Source organism: Pyrgilauda ruficollis, unplaced genomic scaffold (genome assembly GCF_017590135.1).
Source record: "Pyrgilauda ruficollis isolate IOZ18807 unplaced genomic scaffold, ASM1759013v1 scaffold30, whole genome shotgun sequence".
Taxonomy (NCBI): Eukaryota; Metazoa; Chordata; class Aves; order Passeriformes; family Passeridae; genus Pyrgilauda; species Pyrgilauda ruficollis.
In genome coordinates this window covers 4,571,681-4,595,763 of record NW_024524378.1, presented here as the reverse complement: position 1 = coordinate 4,595,763, position 24,083 = coordinate 4,571,681, and the positions used below count along the sequence as shown (strand labels likewise).

General features: G+C 40.1%; 1 protein-coding gene across 1 annotated transcript in view; it reads left to right on the top strand.

Annotated features, from left to right (window-relative positions):
• Positions 1–24,083, top strand: part of XKR4 (XK related 4) — a 211,814-nt gene that overhangs the window by 126,921 nt on the left and 60,810 nt on the right. Inside the window, exon 2 of the mRNA XM_041473757.1 lies at positions 10,940–11,139. Coding sequence (XP_041329691.1) covers positions 10,940–11,139 — 200 coding nt within the window. The remainder of the gene's footprint in view (positions 1–10,939; positions 11,140–24,083) is intronic.

Below are 24,083 nucleotides of genomic sequence, written 5' to 3'. Positions count from 1 at the left end.
GATTTCTGAATACTAGATTTGCAAAGCAAGCAGATATAGTGCGTGGTGAGGTGTTCAGCTTGGTATTCAAGACCATTTCTTTGTGAGATGCTTTTCAGCCCTACTAACGCTATTTGCTGGCAAATTTGGTTTTGAATTGATTCTTATATAAAATTCTTCAGGCAGGCAACATCTAAAGAACATTCTCCATTAGTCCAGACAACTGATAAGCATCAAGAGGAAGTTAGCCTGAATTCCTGTTAAATAACACTGCCAGCCATTTGAATATCACATAAAGATCACATGACCACTGCCTGTCTATATCTTAATGAGTGACTAATCCCACATTATTTTCTGAGTGTTTATAGATTGCTCCATCCAAACAATGACCATTCAATTTATTAGGAGATTTTTACTTCAGGATTAGCTAATGGCTTCTCCTGAATACTTCAAAAGAAAAAGCTGAAGCAGAGACTGCTATATAAATAGGATGAATAAAAAGTTATTTACAGCAAGATATTTCCAAACAGAATTCTCAGCTGTGTGTTTTCTCTGAGCCATAAAGAGCAAGCAGGTCCTATAAAAGCTCTTATAAGCAATTTGGAAGGTTTTTTGGAGGAAGGAAGGGGAAGGTTGGCAATAGTTCAGTTTTACTGGTTAGTGGAGGCAGCTAGCTCCTGCTGTTTCACAGTGTGAAATTACATGCTAGGCCCCCAGAGTGACACAACCCAGATTCATCCTGGCACACACCAGTGGTCATGAAAGAAAGATGTTTATATGGAAGGAAACACATTACATTTTGTCTGTGGGGATAAAATATTGCATCCACCCTAGTCATTCTGATTCCCTAGTGTTTGTCCTATTGTTGCTACTCTTGACTTTTGCAAAAGATACTGCAGACATCTCCTCAGCTTTAAAAATGCAATTTTTTTCCTTTCCTAGATCAAAGAAGTCACAATTGTCTGCTCTTGTTCTCCGAAAGTTGTTTTTGGGAAGTTGCATAATCAGCAGGCAGATCAGTCTACTTAACTTATCAAAGGCATCAGGGAAAGCGACAAACAATGTGGGTTCTTGTGAATATCCATGCAAAGGTATTCTCTCTTACAGATGGTGAGTTTGACCATGAGGCTGAGAACTTGAACACTGAAGGGTTCTCTTACAAAGCAGTTGTGCCTGGAACAGGAATGCTCAAGAGTATTTACCTCACCAGCTGCTCTGCTGCTCCACTTCTGTGTTGAACCCTCCCTTGTGAACTGTGCAGATTGATAAATAGCTCATGTCCCCGTGGACCTGGGCTGAGAGATGGATGCTGGGAGAAACTCAGCTGTCCCAGAGGGGCCTGAGCATCTCCCTGTGTGCAGTGTGAATGATAAACACTGGTACCCAGGGGAAGAGCCTATCTCCAGACTGCAAGGTCTCCAGCCACAGAACACTGGTTTGCAGAGTGTGCCATGGAACACTTGACTCCTGTGGGAACAGTGGTAAGATAGGCAAAGGGTTCTTAATACCTTTTACTGGTCTTATCCTTTTGATGGTCTCCCTTTTGATGGGAGGCTGCCTGGCTGCTTCTCCAGAGATCTGGGATATACACCTGGTGCCCCAAGCTGAAAAGCCAGAAACGCTGCTCTCCATCTGTCTCCATCCCACTCTTACCTCTACAAGCAGTCCCTTCAAGTGCAATCAAATAGGTGATTGGGACACAGGTGCATCTTCCTTGCCAGTCTCACATGGCAGATCTCAGGACCATTTCCAAGGGCTATCATCATAAGTCTGTCAGAGCTGGGAGGGAACAGGGAAACAATTCAATTCCTGCTGCAGCCCCAGGGGCTGGTGAAGTGAGGATGCCTATGATAATGATTATATTCTTGTGACAGCTGCATGGTACAGATCCTTGGCCATGACTAATTGCCTTTCCAGGGAATGCCTGGAGCTCCTTGGGGGATTCTGTGCTTTTCTGATCCCTGATTCTTCTTGATATCTCCAGACTGAGACAGAGGCAAACCAGGATTCACTTCTTGGGGTGCTTTAGGATGACTAACAAGCAAACAGGCTTAGAAGCAAATGAAAAATATGACATGGGGAGGAAGGGAGGAGATGAGAAGAAAGAAAGTCATTGTACACTACTATTGGGGATCTCAGCTCTTCTTCATAGGACAGATATAGCCTTCCACTTAGCCACTCCCAAAATAATGTAATGCTGCAGGGAGGAACCAAATGGAGACAGTTGCAGAGCAGGCTGTGAATCAGGATTTTAGCTGATGTCTTTAGAGTGCCCTGGTATTTACCAGAAGAGCCATGTTTTCCTAACAGCTTCCATGGACTATTGCTTCAGGAAGCTCATGAGGACCCTTTCAGCAAAGCAGGAAAGCCCTCAGTTTCTCAGAGGACTCAGAGCAGGGCAGATATCTAATCTCTCAGGGAGCTGCTTGCCCTTAGGGATCTGATCTGACACGGACATCACTCCCAGGGCTGCAGCCTTGATAATATATAAGAAACTCTAGTGTTTCCCACAAGCGGAAACCAAGGGAGCCTCTGAGAACCTCTGAGGTCCAAAGCGATTTCCTCAGCTTTTGATGAAGCAGTGCCTGTAGTTAAAGAACACGCAGGTGTGCAATGCCATGCAGGAAATGACAGCGCAGTAAAACTTCTCAGTTGTGCTGCTGAACATGTCTGAATGGCCTTGTCCCATGATTGAAACAGGAAAGGCAGCTGCTTTGCAGCACCAGTGGCAATGCCTGGTGAAGAAGCTGTGAAAAACAAAGCTATACACATCTGCAGCATACTGTGAATTTTTTTATTATTTCACTTCTGCATTCTCCTTTTCAATTCTAGCCTGTAGTTGATAGTGCAAACAAATGCACTGCTAGTGCAAACAAATGCTTACTCCTGAGAAGTACCTGGGCAGCATCTAGAGGAGCTGTGGCCAGTGGTTGTGTCATACTGCCTGACAAGGTTATGCCATCCCTATCACTGGCAGTGTCACCATCAGCTCCCTGTCCGATGGGTCCATGGCCACCAAGCTCTATCTTCCCCCTGCCCTTGGTCCCCAGCACTGTACAAGGGGAAAGCTGACCCAGGGATGAGAATCACAGGCATGGCAGGAGCAGCCTTAGCAGCACAGGACTTCACAGGCTGATTGGGATGCAACAGAGCCTCCAGGCTGATAGGGAGTCCTGGGAAGTAAGTGCATCCTGGGTATATCCCAGTTTTGAGGGGAGAAACATGGAGACAATTAAACTAAACAGCAAACATGCAGGGGTACTTCTATCTGATCTGGCAGCCTGTGCCAGGCATGCTGTGGGGATATCACCTCACTGTGTGCAGAGGAAGAGGGTTTGCTGCCTGCCTCACCTGAGTCTGCGGGGAACAGAGAAAAGGAAGAGACAATGAATTGCTGTAAAGCTAGAGAGGTCCTGGCAGAGGACAGCCCGGCATCCATGCTGCTCAGTGCAAGCACCCAGGCTGCACCTCATTCCAATACAAGGAGATTTGTTTCCTGGAGATTTGTCACCTCACACATGGTTGAATCCCACAATGGGCTGAGCAGTGGGGCTCAGCAGCTGTACCCCATGGGTGAGGACAGTAGGGGAGCAGGCTGCATCAGAGATTTCTTTAGACCAGCCTGCCTTTTCCCCATTAAACCTCGACCTAGTCAAACTTAGTCCTGCCATCTCCCTCTACCACCTCCTGAGGACCTCCTTCACAAACAGGAGGTCTGCAGTTTGCACATGGCAGGAAAGGAAGGAAAATGCTGGGTATGACTGGCTACAGTTGGGGAATTCATAAAGTAGCTAAATTCAGATGGCCATAAAAATTTAGATGACCATAAAATGCTGCTGTAGTACAACTCGTGGCCAATTGAGAAGGAACACCCAGTCATAGAAGGTGCTGGGGAATGCTTTATAGGTCGTAATAAAACAGATGTAATCATGTTGTTTATGTTCATAAAGTGCCTTGCTTTATGTTATAGGAAGTAAAGAAGTTATTTTTCTGATATCTTAAATACTGCAAAGTAAAATTAAGTACAAGGAGTTGGGGTTTTTTTTAATCTTTATAGAGTATACATATTCTGGAAATCAGCTTTTAATGTCTCTTATGATGAAATATTCCCCAGTGGGATCTGTCCTCACATGGATCCCATCTCAGTGACACAGATGAGGATGCTGCACTCATAATTTAAAGTAAATTAAGTCCAGACTTTTAACTGCTGGTAAATTGCCAGAACCATGCTTAGTTGGACAAGTTTTTGCCACTGCTGTGCTCCAGAATGCATTTCAGTTTCCTTTTGCACATTGAACCTTAATGGTCGCATAAAAAATAATTTTATTGGAAAATTAAAAGTTGGCTGTTTTTTCCTTCCTAGAATAAGGAATCAAAATTGAAGGGATTTATTTGTTTCTTCAGAACAAAAAGAATAAGCATTAGCATGTACTGCTAATGCAGTAAGTATTCCTTCTAAAGAAACTTTTTTATTTAAGTATTCAGGCACACCTAATAAAAAGGCACATAAGAAGTAAAATAGAACAATCTGTTGTTATTTAACATGGCAAATACTGTTGAGATACAAACACAGTTAAGTTTTCTCTGGTAACTAAGCAACAGAAGAAAATACCACTTATCCGAATTGCTGTTTATTCTACTGATTTTTAGCTCTGCAGTAGTGATTTTTATCCTTTACACCTCAAACATAGAAAGAACTGTTTATGGTATGGCTAAATTGTTTAATATAGTGTTTGATGTAGGGGCAAATTAGGCATCAGAATGAATGTCTAGGACTGCTCAAAATAGCCATTAATGACTTTTGGTCTTCTCACAAGTTCTGCACTGGATTATGCAACATAAGCAGGCATCCTCTACAGACTTAGGCAATTGCAATAAAATTATTCTGATTCCATGCCTCATGACTACATGAGGCATGAAATCAGAATAATTTTTTTTCCAAAGAATGCAAATGGTCTCTTATTCATGTGTATCATCCTAAGGACTTCTTAGATAAAGCACATGGTAACAATGTAGTCTTTGACACTTCTAAATGGAAGAATTTTTTTCTAGAGCTGTATAAATTATCATCAGATGGATAATTTCATTATAGTGAAAATCTGTAGCAAGTGCTCAGAGCCATAGTCAGACTGGACTCACATATGGCTCTGCACTTGCATATGCACATACTTGTTGTGCACACTGTCTAAATGAGCAGCAGATGAACATAACTTTTCCAAATCTCAAAAATCTAAATTTATAGCTAAAGATCTGCAAAAGTTATGGGACTGGAAGAATGGAGGTAAAATCAAATAACAAACTTTGGGGTGAGAATCGCAGAGGAGCTCAGAAAATTAGAAGACATTGACTGAGCCAAAGTATGTGCAGCAAGAGCAGTCAAGTCCCACATGCTTGGGAACAACATATGCACCAGTAATAAGGGTTTGGTTTCTCTTTTCCACTTGTAGTAAGCCTCAGCTATCTGTATGAAAAAGAATGGTGTCTGTGAAGCATAATTGAGCAGCTTCTGAAATAATTTCATAGAAGCAACCGACATAAATGACACCCAGATACTGTGAAGTAAATTGGGGAAAAACTCAAGCTCTGTTAAATCACTGCCAAAAACATCTTCAGTTTCAATGATACCAGGATATTCACCAAAGGTCTTTTATAACAGAGTAGATGAATTGTAGCCAGGTGGGAAATCCTTGGCACAGGTGCCAGTGGCACTTAAACACTCTTCCAGAATAACTTACTCTGAGGATTTGTCTCCTCATTTGTTTGGTAGGTATTCTGGGGGCCTCCTTGCCTGGCTTGTACTGGTGCAAGACCTGGGAGAAGTTCCTAAGAATAAGGGAGAAAGGAGCTAGAATTTTTTTCACGCAAGAATAAGTCACATCCTCCCAATCATGGGCTTCCAAAATATCAGCTGGATTTGTGTGCTGACTGAAAGTTATACCTGGCTCCTGCAGAAAGGTATTAGGTTGGTCAGCTGCCAACTCCTAAGGAACAAACTCTGTAAGATTATTTTCATTCATCCTAGTTAATCAAGCAGTGGTTTTACAGCACTTTAAACATGGAAAGCACTCATATAAATATTCATATAAATATTTGGTATTATTGTATAATTACACTACCTCATCTCAATTAAATACACAAGTGGGAAGGCTTTCATCATAAGTGAATTTTTACCAGAATTATTTCAAATGTAGGTATCTCTGTCTATGCTGACCCTCTTCAAGACTGGTATGTGAATCTGGAGCAAAATGAGGGCACTTGATTTTGGAAATACTATAGAACTACTGTCTTATCAGAATGAATGTCTCTTTCCCTATACTGAAATACATTTTTTTCCCAAATACAAATGTAGGTCATTTTTTATTTCTATTTGCCTTGCATTTTGGACCCTGTTGTGGACATAAGGAATAGCCTGGTTTTCTGTTTCTTTCTTTTACTTTACTGCCTTCCATCATTAGTATAATGGAAAAAGAATGTCACTTGTGGTCTTGTCTCAGATTCACATCCTTAAGGGTATGCTTTATCAAGGTCTGTATACTGTGCTGTGTGATGCACTGAAATAAATTAAGACAATTAAATGCTGAAAAATTCTCTACTTCCTTCAAAGGTTAAGACATTAAGACTCAAATAACAATATATATGTTGCCATCTGATTATCAGTCATATAGTGCTTCTCACTCCATTGTATTAATTCTGAATATAATTTTTTTAATCATCATTGAAATCCCAAACATAAAAAAAATGGTCTGTCTTCATAAAAAAAAAAATTAAAAAAATTAAAAAAAATTAAAAGAGAGAGAGAGAGTGAAAGAGTAATATTAAAAGAAAAATGTTTTGATATTGCTTTTTCATAGTACATTTCATAGAATCACAGACTGAAAGAATGGTTTGGGTTGGAAGGGACCTTGAAGATCATCCAGTTCCAATTCCCTGCCATGGGCAGGGACATCTTCCACTAGACCAGGTTGCTAAAAGACCCATCCAGTCTGGTCTTGAACACTTTCAGGGATGGGGCATTGACAATTTCTCTGGGCAACCTCTTCCAGTGTCTCAACCACCCTTGTAATGGATAATTTCTTCCTTATAACTAATTTAAACCTATCCTCTTTCAGTTTGAAGCCATAACCTTCAGCCTCGTTCAGTACTGGAAGGCCACAATAAGATCTCCTTGGAGCTTTCTCTTGCCCAGGCTGAACAACCTCAACTCTCTCAGTGTGACTTCACGGGAGAGGTTTCATAATCCTCTAATTGCAAATTCTCTAAGAAAATCAGTTAACGTCTAAGTTCTTCTACACAAATAAGAGAGCTATGAAATTGTAGGGTCTTCTTGTGGAGTGAGTGGAGTGGTATCTTTTTATTTGGTTTTACTCCTCTAGTGAAATAAGAGACTTAAGATAAACTTGATTTATTAGACAAAGTAGTTTCTTTACTAGATGGCAGTATTATTACCACACTTCCCCCTTCTGCTTCTTTTCCCTTTTTTTGTGAAGTGCTCTAACTCTCAATTCTTCACTCTTTTTCATCTCTTTTCATATCAATTAAATGCTCTTTGGGAACATGGATAGGCAGGTTTTGTATGTTTGTAAAGCACCAGCAGAAGACTGTAGCTGACTGAATGCAATCGCAACCAAAGGAATAACATTCACATCTGCTCTTTCAGGTTCATTGACATCAATTTACCTAAGACATTTTGCAACACAGAACTCTATACTACTTTTTCCTATATCTTTCTGGAATCACTGTATGCAAGAGTCACAACCTGGACTCACATAAAAATGTGAATTTCTACTGAAACCATAACAGAACACCAAAACATAAAAACCCTTTAAATCAGGAACTACCACTGACTGTGTCTGTATGGCACTTGCTGACAATAGGCCTCCAGTGAGGGTGTCTGAAGTGGAATTACATAATGCATATATATATAAAATGGAATGTGTCATTGCTGCAGTGTTAAGCTATATTTGGAAACCACTACAACAAAGCACTTTCTCCCATTTTTTTTTCTTCTATATTTCACAATCAGAAAAAAAGTGTCTGATATATGAATCATTTTATTAGACCTTCTTTTTATTTTAATAACTGCTAATTTGCACACCTAACATCAATTGCTGGTGCAATTAATTGCGGATGCAAATCAGAATGTTTAGCTGTCTAATCACCTGATTGTGCCTATAAATCAGTGACAGTAATTATGTGTGTAAATGTTCATTTCAGCCTGCAATTAATTTGGTCAAAATTGAAAGGACAGAAAAAAATACCACTCTAGGCTGAAATTTGGTCCCCAGTGTGTAAAAACAGAAAGTATCTTCGTCCTCTATGTCTTGTGTTTAAATTACAGAGAGCTAAGTAGACAAAGAGCAATGATTCCCCAGTCCCCAATAACTCACTGCCAGTGTTTCACAATAAAGTGCAATGGGAGAGGAAATATTTCCATACGGGTTCATTAATCACAACATATTTGCCATGCACAGCCACTCTGCAGAGCAGGTAAAGAACCCTAGGGGTCTTCACCTGCCACAGTATGTCATTTTTGTAATAGGAAAAGTATTTTTTGTACAAATGCTGTAGAACTGAAGTTGCAGATGGCTCCACTGGCAGAGCTAGAGCCTCCTGGCACAATTTTCAGCAGCCACAGCTCCTTTAGGAATTTATAGCAAGGGTTAGTAATATCTTAAAAGGATGATGCTGAAGATGCTGTCTGTTCCTACTATGCACAATATTCCAAGGTGTGCCCCTTGGGAGGACATGTTAGGCAGGACAAACAAAACCCACCCAAACAATAAACTGCAGAAGGAAATACAAGCCTTACCTGTCCCTGTTGTGCTGCAGGACTTTAATGAGAGGTCCAGGAACAATTAAATGGATCGTGACTGAGAACCTGTGGGTCCAATGGACCCCATTAACAGAACTGTGCAGCAAAATATGCCTTTCCAGCTCAGTGGCTTTCAGATCTGGGCAGCAGGCCATTCCACTTCACCTAACCCCAAAGACACCAGAGATCCCCAGTTATGCCATCACACTCTGACCCATCTAGACCTACTCAGTGTTTTGCATGAGAGTTACAGTTGGCATCTTGTTTACTGTACCTCTGTGGTCTCTATCGCTGAGCACTTCATTGCTGCTTCACTCCCACACGGGACTTTGATAAAATTCAAAGCCACCTGGTGTGATTTTAATTTAAATGCGAGTTTAATGTGTTTTCCTTTTATATTGCTGTGATGTGCATTGTCAAGAGAAATGCTGCAGGCTCAGATCTGTCCTCTCAGCTGTTTCCCTGTGCTACTCCCTGGTTTTGTCTGGTGAATGCTCCTGAATAAAAACTGTTGCTCTGCATAGAGTGTGCATTGGGTACAAGGGTGCATTGGGTCATTCTTCAAGAGGGCAACCAAATCTTGGGCTCTTTGCCAGTCAGAAGCCAAAAGTCTTCTCATCAGCATAAGACACCTCCAGAGTTACAGCTGAGCAGAGATTAAAGGTTGCACGCAACCTTTGTAAAAGAGATTGCACAATTCACCATGCCCCACCAGTTAGGAAAAGGGTTTTAAGACAAGAACTTGTGGAAAGAAGAAATACTGAAATACTTTACCCTAACTAATTAAAATAATTCATATGGAAAGTGGTTAAAATTTACTAACTTTTTCTAATTATAAAATAGGATTGTATTTAAAAAAAATTGTTCTGAAAACATAATAAAATATCATAAGAAAATGATGTCAGGAGCAGGATATTAAACATACCTTAAGCAAAAGGGAAATAAAGATCTACAACAGTTAGTAGCCCCCCAGGATGCTACCATAGGACACAAGGCACCCTGATGCAAGACAATACCTTAATCTCCAAAATTTTTCATTAAGTGAGACTGGGGATTTTATTTCAGCCAGCCTTAATTAGATTGGAACTAAAATTGTAGGAACAACGTGGGAGCTTTTCTGACACAGAATATCTGAGATCAGATCAGAATAACAGAGCAGATCAAAGGCCACCCAGAGTGATCACTGTGCTGTGACTCAGGTGTGTCATGGGAGGCTGCTGCACGCTCTGCAAGGGTCACCACAGGCATCACAGCATCTGGGTACTAGCCTTCAGAAGACCTCCCTTGCTTCCTAAACCATTCATTACTCCTTCACCCACCAAAATCTACTTAATGAGCTGGCTGCCAAGTGTTTTTCCTGCTGGTTGCACAGGGCACGAGAGCTGATGGGCTTTGCCTCTTGCTCCCTTTATCTGCTGGTTACTACGGGGAGCAGCAGCAGCCTGTTGGGTTCCTGGCTCCTGCTGCTGCTTACTGCTACTGCTGCATGGGAGCTACCATAGTGAGTCATTTCTGATCTCCAAGGGAACTCACAGCTAGATCTCCTCGCCTTCTAAAATAGGAACTCACAGCTACATCTTCTCTCCAACTAAAATAATCAAACTATGAGAAAAAAAACCACGATACATTTGGCAGTATCTGAAATACTCGGTGTGTCAGATGGGTGGAAAAGCAGGACAATAAGCTCAGACATAGCAGAGCTACAGGCTAAGACCACCTCAGACCTGCAGTGCAGGTGGTCCTCCAAGTCCTAATAGAGCCATGCAGAAGGAGATTAGATGATTAGTTATTTACAGGTTCTCATTAAAGAGCCAGTTTTGTTCCTCTCATTATTTGAAAAACCTCTGAGGAAGGCCATATAATCAAGATATCAGCCATATATTTCAAATTAGAAAACTGGGTCCTTGAAAGAAATACTATTTAACAAATAAGACAATGCTAAGCTTTTAAAATGGAATTTAAAGGCTAATCTTGTCTTCAGTTTGGTTCATTCTTATCACATCAACTATTACAAATTGAAATACGATGATCTTTTTAAATAAACGTTCGTTATTTTGAAGTACATTGAACAGAACATTGTTTGGAAGCAAAAGTCTAACGAGTAAAATATCATTCTGTGCTTCTATAACTACTCTCTTTCATTTCCAGGTATTTTCACACAATGTACTTGGGTATCCGGAGTCGACAGAGTGGAGAGAATGACAGATGGAGGTTTTATTGGAAAATGGTGTATGAGTATGCAGATGTGAGTATGCTGCATTTGCTAGCCACCTTTCTGGAAAGTGCACCACAGCTGGTCCTGCAACTCTGTATTGTTGTTCAGACTCGTACACTCCAGGCTCTCCAAGGTAGGGGTTCATTTAATCTATTTATTTTTTATAATTTTTGGAAGATGTAATTTCCACACATACATATTTATCTTTCATTCAGACTGCTGTGTGCCTTGTAGTCCTGGCATAAGAGCAGGTCTTGCCTGCTAGCTGCTATTTAGCTGTTAACAATAACTCTGTCAAGAAAGCCTGTGTTATTAGAGGTTTTTTTAGCCTTTCTTAATGGCCCTGGGTAGGATTGTGGGTAGGATTTAAAATGTTTTGCTTTCTGCATGTCCTTGTAATAGAAGAGCACTTCTGATTATCCACTGGGCCAATGTGAAAATTGCATCAATCAAATTATTACTCTTCTCCCTATGCTTTTTTCTGTGAATGTTCAAAACCCTGCAAACTGCAGTAATGAGGTTCATATGGCATTATGCAAAACAGGAGACAGCACAGGAGATAACAGCAATTCTGTGAAGAAAATGCCAATGTTTATGCCCATCCGTTCTTGGTCGTGCTTACCTGAAATAATACAAATCATCTCTCCAGCAGTACTCATTCCTTCACACTCTGGGTTTCCTTCTAAGGTTGATGCTTTCAGCAAGTGTGGTTAATTCTTTAAAATGGTAAATTCATGCATATGTCCTGCTATATGGTTAGTCGGTTGGTGATACAGATATTAGAATATCTCACTTACTATTCCTTTTCTTCTGCTGCTTATGGCTACCTGACAGCTCTCCTTTTGTGTTGTGCCATTGTTTTGCCTTATGGCTGCACCTGGACAGATTTTTTTAGCAAGGGAATGAAGTGAATGAGAACTTGGAATCCAGAAGGTGACAAAAATGCCGTGAGGCAGTGAGGAGTGAAGGGAGGAGGGAAGATTGAGAAGGACAGAGGGAGGAAGGAAATGCAGAATTTTGTCATTTGCTTTTGAGGAACAGCTCATGTGCTTACCACTGTACAAGAAGAAAATGTGACAGCTCCTTGCTCCAAGAAAATGTTGGGTCTGGTTAGCTTATTGTGAGTAACATGCAGTGAGTGTGACTGGGTAAAAAGGACTGGGCACAAATTGGGTAACTGTGTGAAGATCTTGATCCTGGGAAGTTTTCTGTGGATAAATCAGAGGCTTTACTTTTACAGAGCTCTGAACTGTCATGTAATAAAGAGCTGTACTTCTTCCTGTGTTTTTGTTTCATTAGATCTAAAACTCTGCCACCTTAATGGGAAAAGAAAACCGAAGTTTCTATTTTGATAGTTGGTGCTCTGTACAAGGAAGTTTGCCTATGCACTTCCTACTGCAATTTCTCAAAATGATGAGGCTCCACACCAAAAAAATCCAACTATTATCATTGTGGAGAAGGTATTATTGCTTCAAGATTTGTCTCCCCAGAAAAAGCGAGTCTAGAGAAAGACTTAGAAGAAGAAAATAGACAGAATACTGTATGGTCAGCTGCAATTTAGCTATCTTCATAAACTATTAATGCAGAATGCCTCTCATCCTCATTTTAGTGCAATAACAGATCTCTCTCTGAGAAATGAGCCTGGTGAGTAGACATTCAGCCTGTGATACACTCTGCAAGTGGTTGTTAATTAGAGAAGACCTGAAATGCCTCAATTTAAAAGGCAAAAATGGTTCCTGCACCCTGCAATCAGCTCTGTGAAACCTATATATAAGAAACCAAAAAGTAATAGAACTATAATTATGGATTTCAGCTGAGAAGGTTGAAGGTATTTACTTATGCTCTCTTCCCCCATTTTTTCCAGCTTCCACTGAAAAAGAAATCCATTTAGAAAAACTAAGAAAATTAAACAAGATGTTAGCATTTTCTTAAACAGTAGTACCATTATACTCTCATGATAAAATCTAATATGTTTTAGCATCTTGCCAGCTGTGAAAATCCTTTCTCTGTTTTCTCTCCTTTCTTAAAGAAATGATAAGGCTAATGCATTACACCATAGGATGGTGGATTAGCTGTGAGGCTGCATAAGGAGAGCATAATTTTTCTCAGTGGTATCATGCTACAAATCGGTGTTTTAAAAGGCCCAGCCATAAGGTATTTGCTTCAGCTAGCTGTCCTCTCACTAAGCCTGTTAGAGAGATTTCCGACATGGATCAATGAACAGGGTATTTGATCGATTTTCTTTGTTTAGTGAATGCTACTGTTTTTTTTTATTGTTTTTATTGTTCTTTTAGTTCTCTTTCAGTTTAAGTTATTATGAGAATTGTTAAGTGACATTGCTGGTCTGTGTTCTTAAGAGTTTATGACTTTCACAAACCACAAATTTGGCATGGGAAACAAATGATCTGTAGCAGGGTATTTCTAATATTAATCCATGAATTACTGCAAGAAAAACTGTTATGAAAGTTTTATTTATGAAATTCTATATTTTCAATTCCAAATGCAACAAAATAGCATTTTTTCCAATAGGAGAATACTATCAGTGTTACTGAATATTCCAAGTTTTGTAATGGGTGTTGGCTTGGTTCAGACTATTTCTTATTTCAGTAACTAAGCCCTGCTAATCAAGGGAAGAAATATGTGCAGACCAGTACATGGATCTTTATGGGGATCATGAACAATATTGTGCAATATCTGTGAAACCTTTCCTCTCAGTCTCGCATGCACTGCAGTAAGGACCACTTCAAAAGCCCTGAGGATACACCACAGGGATCCTTTAGCACTTGCCTGGGTTCCCCAAGCATGAATTTTAAAACTGCAGTGTAAGCTTCTAGCAAGGATTATGTATCCCTTTATCATGACCCTGGAGCAGAGCAAGGCTTGTGTGGGAGGCCATCAACAGACCTTATGGAATGTCGTCTCTCTTCTGCATCCTCATCCAGAGATATCTGAGTAATAGTAAAACAGTAGCTAAATTATCATCTAAAAACCTGATTCTTTGTAAGAGTTCATCAAAACTGGCACATTTAGAGGCAATGTTCATTCTTATTCTGCCTACAACCAGCAGTCAGGTCTCACCTGAGTAGAAGGAATGAAATTGCTTCTGTTGGAAGCTGATGATTTCTAGGTGCAAATTTCTCAAGATGAACAACTTCAGTTTGACAGTGTACTAAACAGGAGCTGTGCTAATACCCCTATTACCTCCATCTTTTCCACTCTGGTGATTCCTTTGATTTTGAAGAAATATCTGCTCTCTAGCAGACTGACTGTTGTGCCTTGAAATAGGTAATTCCTTTCTCTTTTCCTCACGGGGGTCTGTTCCTCCTGCCTCTGCTCTGAGCACAGCCAAGCTTCCTGGGACAGGGGGATATCAACAATGGCTAATGCCAGCCCTGGTGAGGCAAGGGAGGACACAGCATCAGGGTAGGTAAGGAAGGTCAGGGCTGTCCCTTTATGTGGCACCTCATCTTGGAGTCCTGCCCGCAGACTAGCAGCCATCCCTTGGCACTCTTTTACTTACTTTGGTTTTCCCACTAGGACATATGATTTTAGAAAGGCTTCTTATCTTAAAATGAGTAAACTCCCAGCAAGCAAAAAATCTTGCTGATCATCTGATTGGAAAGCGACTCCCATCAGTTACCATACAGATACTGCTTTCCTATTCAAGGTATGGTGTTCTAACACCATAGATGAGCAGATAGACAAGATTAGTCCCTGGATTTATGACAGATTTCATTATTTTTTTCTGTATTAATTAACACATTGCTTAAATTATAGATTAGCTTCTTATTCCTGTTTACTGCATTGACAATTTTTTCTTCATCATCCCCTGGGAGATTTGTTCTGGCTTTTCCATACAGTGCTATTAATCAAAGTCTCTATCAAAGTTTAATCAAAGTCTAATCAAAGTTTATGTCATATAAAGCTGCATTTCTTAATGGGGACTGACAGTAGTGCCAGCAGCAAAACAAAAAGTTCAGACCAGTTTATAAATTCATCCAGTTTCATTGAAGTCACCACACACCACAGAGCTACTGGATTCTGCTGAAAATGTATTTCCAGGAAATCTCCCTGGCCAAACATTTTCCCATTTTCTACCAACTCTGCTGGAAACCCTACACTGTTCATATCCCGACATCGCAGCCAGTGCACAAACATTTACAGTGCCACCAAGCATTCTCCAGTGCTTCTACTCCAAACAAATTGCTGTTCCTGCCTGAGCTGAAGAAGAAGCTCAGAGACTTGATAGCAGTTTATGACATGGCTGATAGGTCCTAACTTTATCTGGCAGAAGCAAATTATGTTGTTCACTAGTTTTTTATAAAAATCCTCTGGTAAAGCTCAATGTTGTGCATCAGGAATTCAGACTTTTCATATCAGCACAGTAAACTGAAAATCATTTAAGTCTACAAATTTTTTGTGAACAACATTATGCTTTTGCACAGCTTTTCTTTTTTGCTACCTTCACAGCAATTTTGGATTGCTCTGTAAAATGCTGCCTACATTTGCAGTGCCCTATAAATAAATAAATAAATAAATAAATAAATAAAATACATAACTGATGCAATATTTTATACAATTCAATTTATATTTGTATGGAAATCAGGTGCAGCACTTGAGTTCTGGGCAAGCTGCCATTACTTTGCTCTGAATTGTCAAGGTTCTGCACCACTGCAGTCCAGTACCCAAACTTTCCACAGAGAAACTAAAACAGAGTAACCTATAGTTACAGATTCTGCTTGATACTTGCCAAAATAGATTTCCAGTGACAAGGATCAACAAGTATGATATACTACGGAATAAATGTGTTTTCTGGAAATTACTCTTAAACTGATCTGCAGGTCCTTTTGTAAATTTTAAAAATGTTATCTTGTGCTCATTAGGATAGAGGCATCATATTAGCATACCCTTGTTTCTGATAGTCCAGGAGAGCACTTCCTGAAGGCAATCATGTCATACAATCTATTTCATAACCTGATTACAACCTTAAAACTAGTTATACCCTTAGTATCTAATATACCAGTTGAAAGTTTAATTCTCTGATTGATATAGACCTGCTGATGCCTGTCCTGACTTTTTAATTTTATCAGCAGTCTGTGTATATTTATTCTAGTTCCATTCCTGTTTTTACACTTGTTCCCTAAGGAAATGGGGTTTGTACAATTATATAGCCCATTTCTGTCCTTCAGTCCTGCTTTTAAGAACTTCTGACCCATTGCAGTATTTCAATCAGTATAAGAGAACAAACAACATCTCAAAGAAAATTATGTTTTCTTAAATGTCGTAAAAAAAAAAAGCAGTCAATACAAATAAAATATAAATAAAAAGACTTATAACTAAAAAAAAAAAAAATCAAAAATTGAGAGCCTCCACTACAGGGAAAAACAGTCAGACTTCAGCCAATATTTTTTTATTACCTACCAGCCACCAGTCATCCTTCCAGACAAAGGATTGCACTGCTTTCCCCTACCCAGTGGGATTGTTGTGAGTGACAAATGGGATTGGGGAATAAGAAATACTTTGATGGAAAAGTGGCATCATTCCTCCTGCTGTGCATTCTTTCATCTCATGAGCGGTTCTGAATTTTCTTCATAGACTTTTTCTTCCTCAGTCCCAGTCTGAATTCATCTTTGGTGTATACCAATGACCAAGACTGCACAGAAGGCTCCACATGACTTTTACCCAGAGCTCCCTTATTTCTAATGGCAATATTTCACTAGGTATGATCTAGGGTTGTAATTCCCTGTTCACTCAGGTATTGGACTAGTTAAGTCTAGTTATTTCATGATCCTTTAAAACACACTGGCTCTTCAAGTGTCATGTCACTCTGATGAGGCTTCAATTACATTACAAAAATGTATTAGCAACTAAATGCATGTAATGAAATTTCATCTCTTTTCTACTTTTCCAGCCTGCAAGGTGTCCCTGATTTTTTTCACATATCACTCTCCTTTCCTGCATTGAAAATATCTCCCAAACACTTACTAGTACATTATGTTTTAAACAAAGGTCATTAAGAGAAGTGCTCAGTGATTCCAAGTGTAATCAGTATTGAAAAAGTAAGAGTCACTCTACTCCACCTCAAGGGTTCTTTATTAGCATTTCAACATAATCTGCAGTATCTTTCTTTAATTAGTTCCTTTACTTGCCTTATTTCTCCTCTACTATTCGCTAACCTCTCAAGCATCACCAGTACTTTCCCATTAGCATTGTAGTCACCATTCTGCCATTTGATAGATTAGATATGCCACATTTTACTTGTTGAGAAAGGGGTTATATAAGAAAGCTATTGAGTTATTCTAGACTCTAGCTCTCTTATGATCTGCTTCATTTTTAATGTATCCATTCTTTTTCATACACTTCCATGTTTCAAGGCCAGGTTGGACAGGGTTGTGAGGAACCTGATGTTCCTCTGCCCATGGCAGAGATTTGGAACTAGATGACCTTCCAACCCAAGCCATCCTGTGGTTCTAGATTTACCTGTGTCTTCAGTTAGTTATTGCTTTAAAAGCTGCTGTAAAGCTTTGTGTTGTATTGAAGCCTGTACTGTAGTCCTGCTTCAGCCAGGTACTTGTGAAATGCCTCCTTTTCAGTCATGTGGCACCACTTCTGAGTGGGGATAGTTTAGATGCTTCTTACCAACAGCAGGATTTCATACATTGGCTAATTTTGAATCCTAAGACAGAGAGGCATTGAGTGAAAACAGGGAGCTTCCAGTTTTGCTTCCATCTACAGTAATAAAAATTTCCTTTCTGTTCTTATTTTCTATCAGCTGACTCTGTCTTTGAGCTCTTATTTCAAGAGCCCTTATGGAAAATTGTCTTATAAAGCAAAACCTTTATTGCTCATCATTCTTTTTTTCCATCAAAGAACCATTTCTGACGTAGGTTTTGAGGCTTATTTTACTGAAAGTTTTTCGGTTTCAGTGTTCAAAAGCTCCAGAAATCCTTCTGTGCTTTGCCTCAAAGAAAATCCAAGTGTCCCCCACAGAGAAGTGGAGAAAGAACAATTAACTTCTGCTGCCTTCTCTCATTTCTCTAAAATTCTGTTGGACTTACTAAAAGATCTATTTTTGTTTATCCCTCCATTGTATATAAATTAAACCAACATTTATATGATTCAATGCTATTTTGCTATGATTAGATGTCCTGTAACAACCTCTATACTTTCCATAACTAAGTTTAGAAAGAATCCTTTCTGCTTTCTCTCAGAAAAGCTGTCAGTTGTCACACCCTGGAATATCTGGGCTGCCTTCAGCAGCACTTGTTCTCCAGCCTATATCTGACAAATCAGAGGCTGCCATAACGAGACAATTCTGTGCAGAATTTCTCGCTGTAATAATGGTTTGAACAGCTCAATCCATATCCAAATTTAACTCTGGAATTCTACAGCAGACTCTAACAACTACCCACAATCTTTCCCCAAAGTGATTTTGTATGCAAACAGAATCTGGGAACCCTTTCTGAAACATCCTGCTGTCATTCCATTCACACACACTGCTTTTGCCATTATTTCCATCTTTTCTGAATACCAGGTCTCTTTCAGCACCCATGTCCAGGGAGTGATTATGAGGCCATAGGTGTTTCTGTAACTCTACAGGTCTTTTTGCAACCCTATAATGCTTTATGTCCTGTGTTTATTTCCTGTGTTTCCTGATGCCCTGTCCCTGTCCATTCATCTATCTAAAAGTATGATACACCAATACAACTTGTAAAAGCAAGAGGCAATGTACACAGGTATTGTCTGCTTAACAAACCCATTTTACAGAACCTCAACCCCTGAAAGTCAATCAGAGATGACTAGTGAACATTTTTATTTTTTCTGTTTAGCTGCAGTAAAATAACCCTAATTCCTCTTGCAGCATTAGTAGTGAGGGGAACTGCATCAAAATTTTCTTTCTTAATAATATGTTCTGGTGACTCTGTTTTTCACTGAGTTTATACTGATATCTTTATCCTTGTTTATTTCCTATTAACTGGTGATAAAAAACCACAGGATCACACTGCACTATGTAGACGTATAAATGTGAGTTTGCATTATGATGCAAAAAATATAATTTGTGAATCTTGGCCACTCATTGAACATTTTTTTCCACTCATTACATCATAGGAAAATGACTAAACTATTCAGGTCATTCTGAGTGAATAGCAATAAGGCTTCATAACATACCAGCATAACATCTTCATATGTAATTTTAATAATGTAATATTAATAGAAAAAAAAGCCATTAAAACAGTATTAAGAAGATTTAGTACACATTTTACTGCTACTCTTTTTGCCCTTATTTTTCTCACATTAGCTATCCTAGCTACATTTGCGATAGAGGAGTCTTTAGCTAAGCTTCATAAACCTGTTGGAAGGTCTTAATAAATCAGCTGGTTACTAAAGATAGTATGTAGGTGCATCCTTCACTAAATTTTGAAAAATCATGACACATATATTTGGATATTCTAACACAATTTTAGGTACATATTTTGTAATACCTTAGAGGTATTATGCCAGTCTGAAAGAAAATAATTATAAATGGTTTTATAAACTTATGTTTGCATAGGAATATAATTTAAAGATTGGTTTCTCAAGGCTTTTTGATGCAGTTTGTTCAAGTACCAACGTGATAATCTCACCTCTGGGTGATATTTCCAGCTCACCCCAATTGAGTGTCTTGTCACAGAATGAAGGAATAAGATAGGTCAAAGGGTTCTCAATCAATCATCTGGTTCAATCCTTCTGGAAGCACAGCCATGTTCAAAAATCAATCAGCTTCCTCAGGGCTATGTCTGAGTTTTGTGCACTTCTGTGGTTGCTGAGCCCACAGCCTCTCTGGGTGAACTGTAGCAGTGCTCACCACCCTGGCAAAAATCTCTTTTCTTATAAGCAAATCAGATTTTCCCTTGCTGAGATTTTGACTCATGTGCCTCTATGTTTGAGGGGTTTGTATAATTCTCCTTTTAGGCAGGAGAAAATGGCAATTAGATCTCTCCTCTTGGTTCACAGCCAGTCCTCCCTCAGGCTACACAAACCCAGCTCAGGCACCATAGCCCCTAACATTGTGGCTATGAGTGGACAAGGGAAGGGTTACAGATGTTATATACCTGGACATCTGCAAAGCCTTTGACATGATTCCCCATGACATCCCTATCTCTGAATTGAAAAAAAAGATGGGATTGATGAGTATACAGCTAGGTGGATAAGGGAGTTGTTGGACAGTCACATTGAGAGGGAAGTGGTCAGTGTCTCAGAATCCTGATGGACATCGGTGGCGAGTGGTGTTCCTCAGGGGTCCATATTGGCACCAGTGTTATTTAATATCTTCATTGAGGACATAGACGAAGGGATTGAGTGCACTCAGCAAATTTGCAGATGACACCGAGCTTAGTGGTGCAGCTGACACACCTGAAGGGCAGGATGACATCCAGAGAGACCTGGACAAGCTTACAAAGTGGGGCCATGAGAAGATCATGAGGTTTAATAAGACCAGGTGCTGGTGCTGCACCTGGCTCAGGTGAGGTGATACTGGGGTGTTGATACCCCCAGCATCAACATGGACTGGGGGATGAACAGATCCAGAGCAACCCTGATGAGAAGGACTTGGGGATGCTGCTGGGTGTGAGGTTGGACATGACCTGGCAATGTGTACTCACTGCCAAGAAAACCAACCATATTCCATGCTAGATCAAAAGCAGTATGGCCAGCAGGGCAAGGGAGGGAATTCTGCCCCTCTGCTCTGCTCTGGTGAGATCCCATCTGGAGTGCTGCATCCAGCACTGGGGCCTGCAGCATGGGAATGACATGGACCTGTTGGAGTGAGTCCAAAGGAGACCATCAAGCTGAGAACCTCTCCTACAAGGAAAGGATAAGAGAATTAGGATTGTTCAGCATGGAAATAGGGTGACCTAGTTGTGGCTTTTCAGTACCCAAAAGAGGCCTACAAGGCAAATGGAAAGAGAACATTTACAAGAATATGGACTGACATTCTGTGATGCTCTTATTTCAGTGACCCTTCACTGGCCTCACTCCAGTTGGTGACAGTATTTCCAGTACTGGTGGCCCAAAGTGATATGAACATGCAAGAGTTTTCCTTTGCCTTTGTAAGTCTTTTTGTCACCCCTCTCAGTCTTCTGAGATCCCTCTGCAGGGCAGCCCTGCTTTCATGCGGATCAGCTGCTCCCCTCTGAAGGATCCAGGCTTTAAGGGCATTATGAGCCTGGAGGTATTGTGAAAAGAAATTCTTTACTGCTGCAGAGAATGGCAAAAAAACCCAACAAAAATTATTTTCACATTATCTACAGGTTTTTAAATTTAATAATTCCTTCACAAAGCTGTTAATGTATACACAGTGGTAAAGACAGACTGAGACACAAAGTAGTGCATTTAGTTTCTACAAGCGTGATATATTGCCTACACACTGAATTTTATTTGTTGGGGAATGTCAGAAAGTTGGTGGCATATCCTTCTGCTCCCTTTTTGTTGTGCTATAAGTGAATTGCCAAGGAAAAAATTTCCAATTTCATTTTTGGGTTCCTGTGTTTTTTATGACTGGTACGTTTGCTCGGGGATGGGAAAAAAAGTGATGCATGCTTGGCACAGAAAAAGCTTTCCTGTGTCTAATATAGCAGTGAGAAATTTTAGTCATGATTGTGTCTTACCCAAAGACTGCACAATACCTCAAATATAAGAATTAATGTGAATTTTTCATCATGCAGTGACCTTTAAATCTTCAGTCACAGAGCCAAAATGCATGTCCAGCTTCATGCCAAAACCACAGATCTGAAATTTTCTGTCATTTTCATTGCTAGAGCATGTGAGTGCATGTTATTTTGTTAATCTACAGAATTTTTTTAATGCCAAAGTTAACCAGAAATGTAATGTTTTCTGATGAGAGTGATTTTAGCTGCAAAGAGTGATTTTGCATGTCAAAGTGGGAATGCAGGTTTTAAAATGTGCCTCGCATGACATCCAAGTGTAGTGGTATACAGAATATACTACAAATGATGAAATTTGTATGGGATTTCATACCTGTAGCTAGTTTTATACATATTAGTATTTTTCAGCTGTGTGTTAGATGAGTATCAAGCTGCAAATACAAAAAAACCCCATTGTATTTTTCCTTTGTGCTCAGAGTTTTGCCAGTATCAGTGAATAACCAGTGTTACAGTGAGACTCAAACAAAAAGTCCAGTCAGGCACAGGAGGTTCACCCCTGTGGGCACCTTCTCACTGAACTCAGTGGAACTGTTTTAATGAGTAAAATCTACTTGCTGCCTAGGATTTATAGGAGCATTGTTTTACAAGAAGATCTTAAGTAGCTGTCTTTTATGTTAAACATGACATTCTACCTGACCTGACGGGGATAAAAACCTATTAAGTGTATTTTATTAGTTTTTGGTTTCCTAACGAAATTATAATGAAAATGGATTTAAAATATTTTTCTTTTTCCAGTGGGTGTTATTTCTCACAGTATGTCAGTTAATAAAGTGGTAAACTGTGTTCTGTTCTCTGTATATAATGAATACAGTTTAAAAACAAATCATTAACAGCTTTTGTGTTGCTGCTGAAGAGAGGATTTCTAGTTTTAGTTTTGAGTGGGGCTTTTAGCATATCAGTTGTGCATGGGTGGCCAGTGTGCTCTTGGGAGTTAAATAGCTTGGGCAGGAAGAATCTCGTGGTATGAGGTTACTCAATTACTATTGATCCCAGGCCCTTATAACTAATAGACACTGCCTCTGCATGTTCTTCCCCACCCTCTGGACATTTCAAAATGCAGAGGAATTCTTCCATACTCCCATAATTGAGTCAAAAGTGTGAATTGAATCCTCCCTCAGTGTGACTTTTCCTGGCACAGCCACAAGTAGTGCTCCCTGTCATCCTCCAGCAGCCCTCCAGGATTGTCACAGAGTTTTGCAGGAGCTCTGACAGCTGCAACCTCCCTGGAGCTCCTACCCAGTGAAACCGGGAAGACCCAGGAGCCCCGTGGCAGGGTCAGAGAGCAGCCCAGGGACTGATTGGGAGCATCCTGCAGGCGCTGGGCCCTGGGACCATGGGGCTTTCAGGGCTCACGTGTAGCAGAGATCAGCAACAGCAACCCCCTTCTGCCAGCTGCCGTATCGCTCTGAGCAAGGCTGCTGCTGTGTCCCCAGCAGTGGGGACAACAGAGTGACTCACGAAAAACCTCCCAAATCACTGCAGTTTTCAGTCTGCAAAATGAAATAAACTAACCCCCATCTCAGGCTTTGTGCTGTACTAAAATCTGCAGTAGCTCAGGGGCTGCTTCGTGAGCTGTGCTGTCATCCCCATCACAGGGGCAGTGACTGACGGGGTGTACCTCTCCTTCAGCCATCTGCTGCCACCCTGGCGTCAAAGCCGTCTGAAAGCTTATGCAACTTCAGGCTGTTTTCAGGTTTTAATGTGTGCCTTTGGTGCTCTCATAGTCTCCTTCCTGCTCTCTGGATAATTGTATATTGAGTGATTCATCATCACCAGAAAGGCGGATGAATAGATAGATAGACAGATAGACAGATAGACAGATAGACAGATAGATAGATAGATAGACAGATAGAAAAGAGCTGTTCAAGCACCATCTAGCTAAGCTGGATCTTTGCCAGGTCTCCCATGCCATAGAAAGGCATTCAGAGCTAATTTTGAGCTCCTAGGTTAGTCACACTTGGTAATGAAGCTAAATAAGTAAGATGCCCCGAAGCCATAAAAAAAAAATTGAGCTCTGGTGAACTTCTTGATTCTGACCTTAAGTGACATAGTAGCATTTACTCTCTGTATATTCATAGCAGCTTGTCATCCTTAAATATAGCTCAGAATGTAACTGCTTTCCTCAGTAACTGGGCTCTGTGCTGGTTTTGCTCAGCAGAAGGCAGAAAATGTGTAACTTCAGTCCAAGGCAACAGTAAACTGAAAATGGCTCCCCATGCCTTTTCTTCAGACCCACTGTAGTCCCAGCAGGTCTCCCTCACGCCAAGAGACCAGGACTCTTATCTAGCAGTTTTCAATGACGTATTTTCACCTGCAAGCACAGTAGATATTAAAATCATTTGCAGTAAAAAGAAATTCTGCTAGGGGATGAATA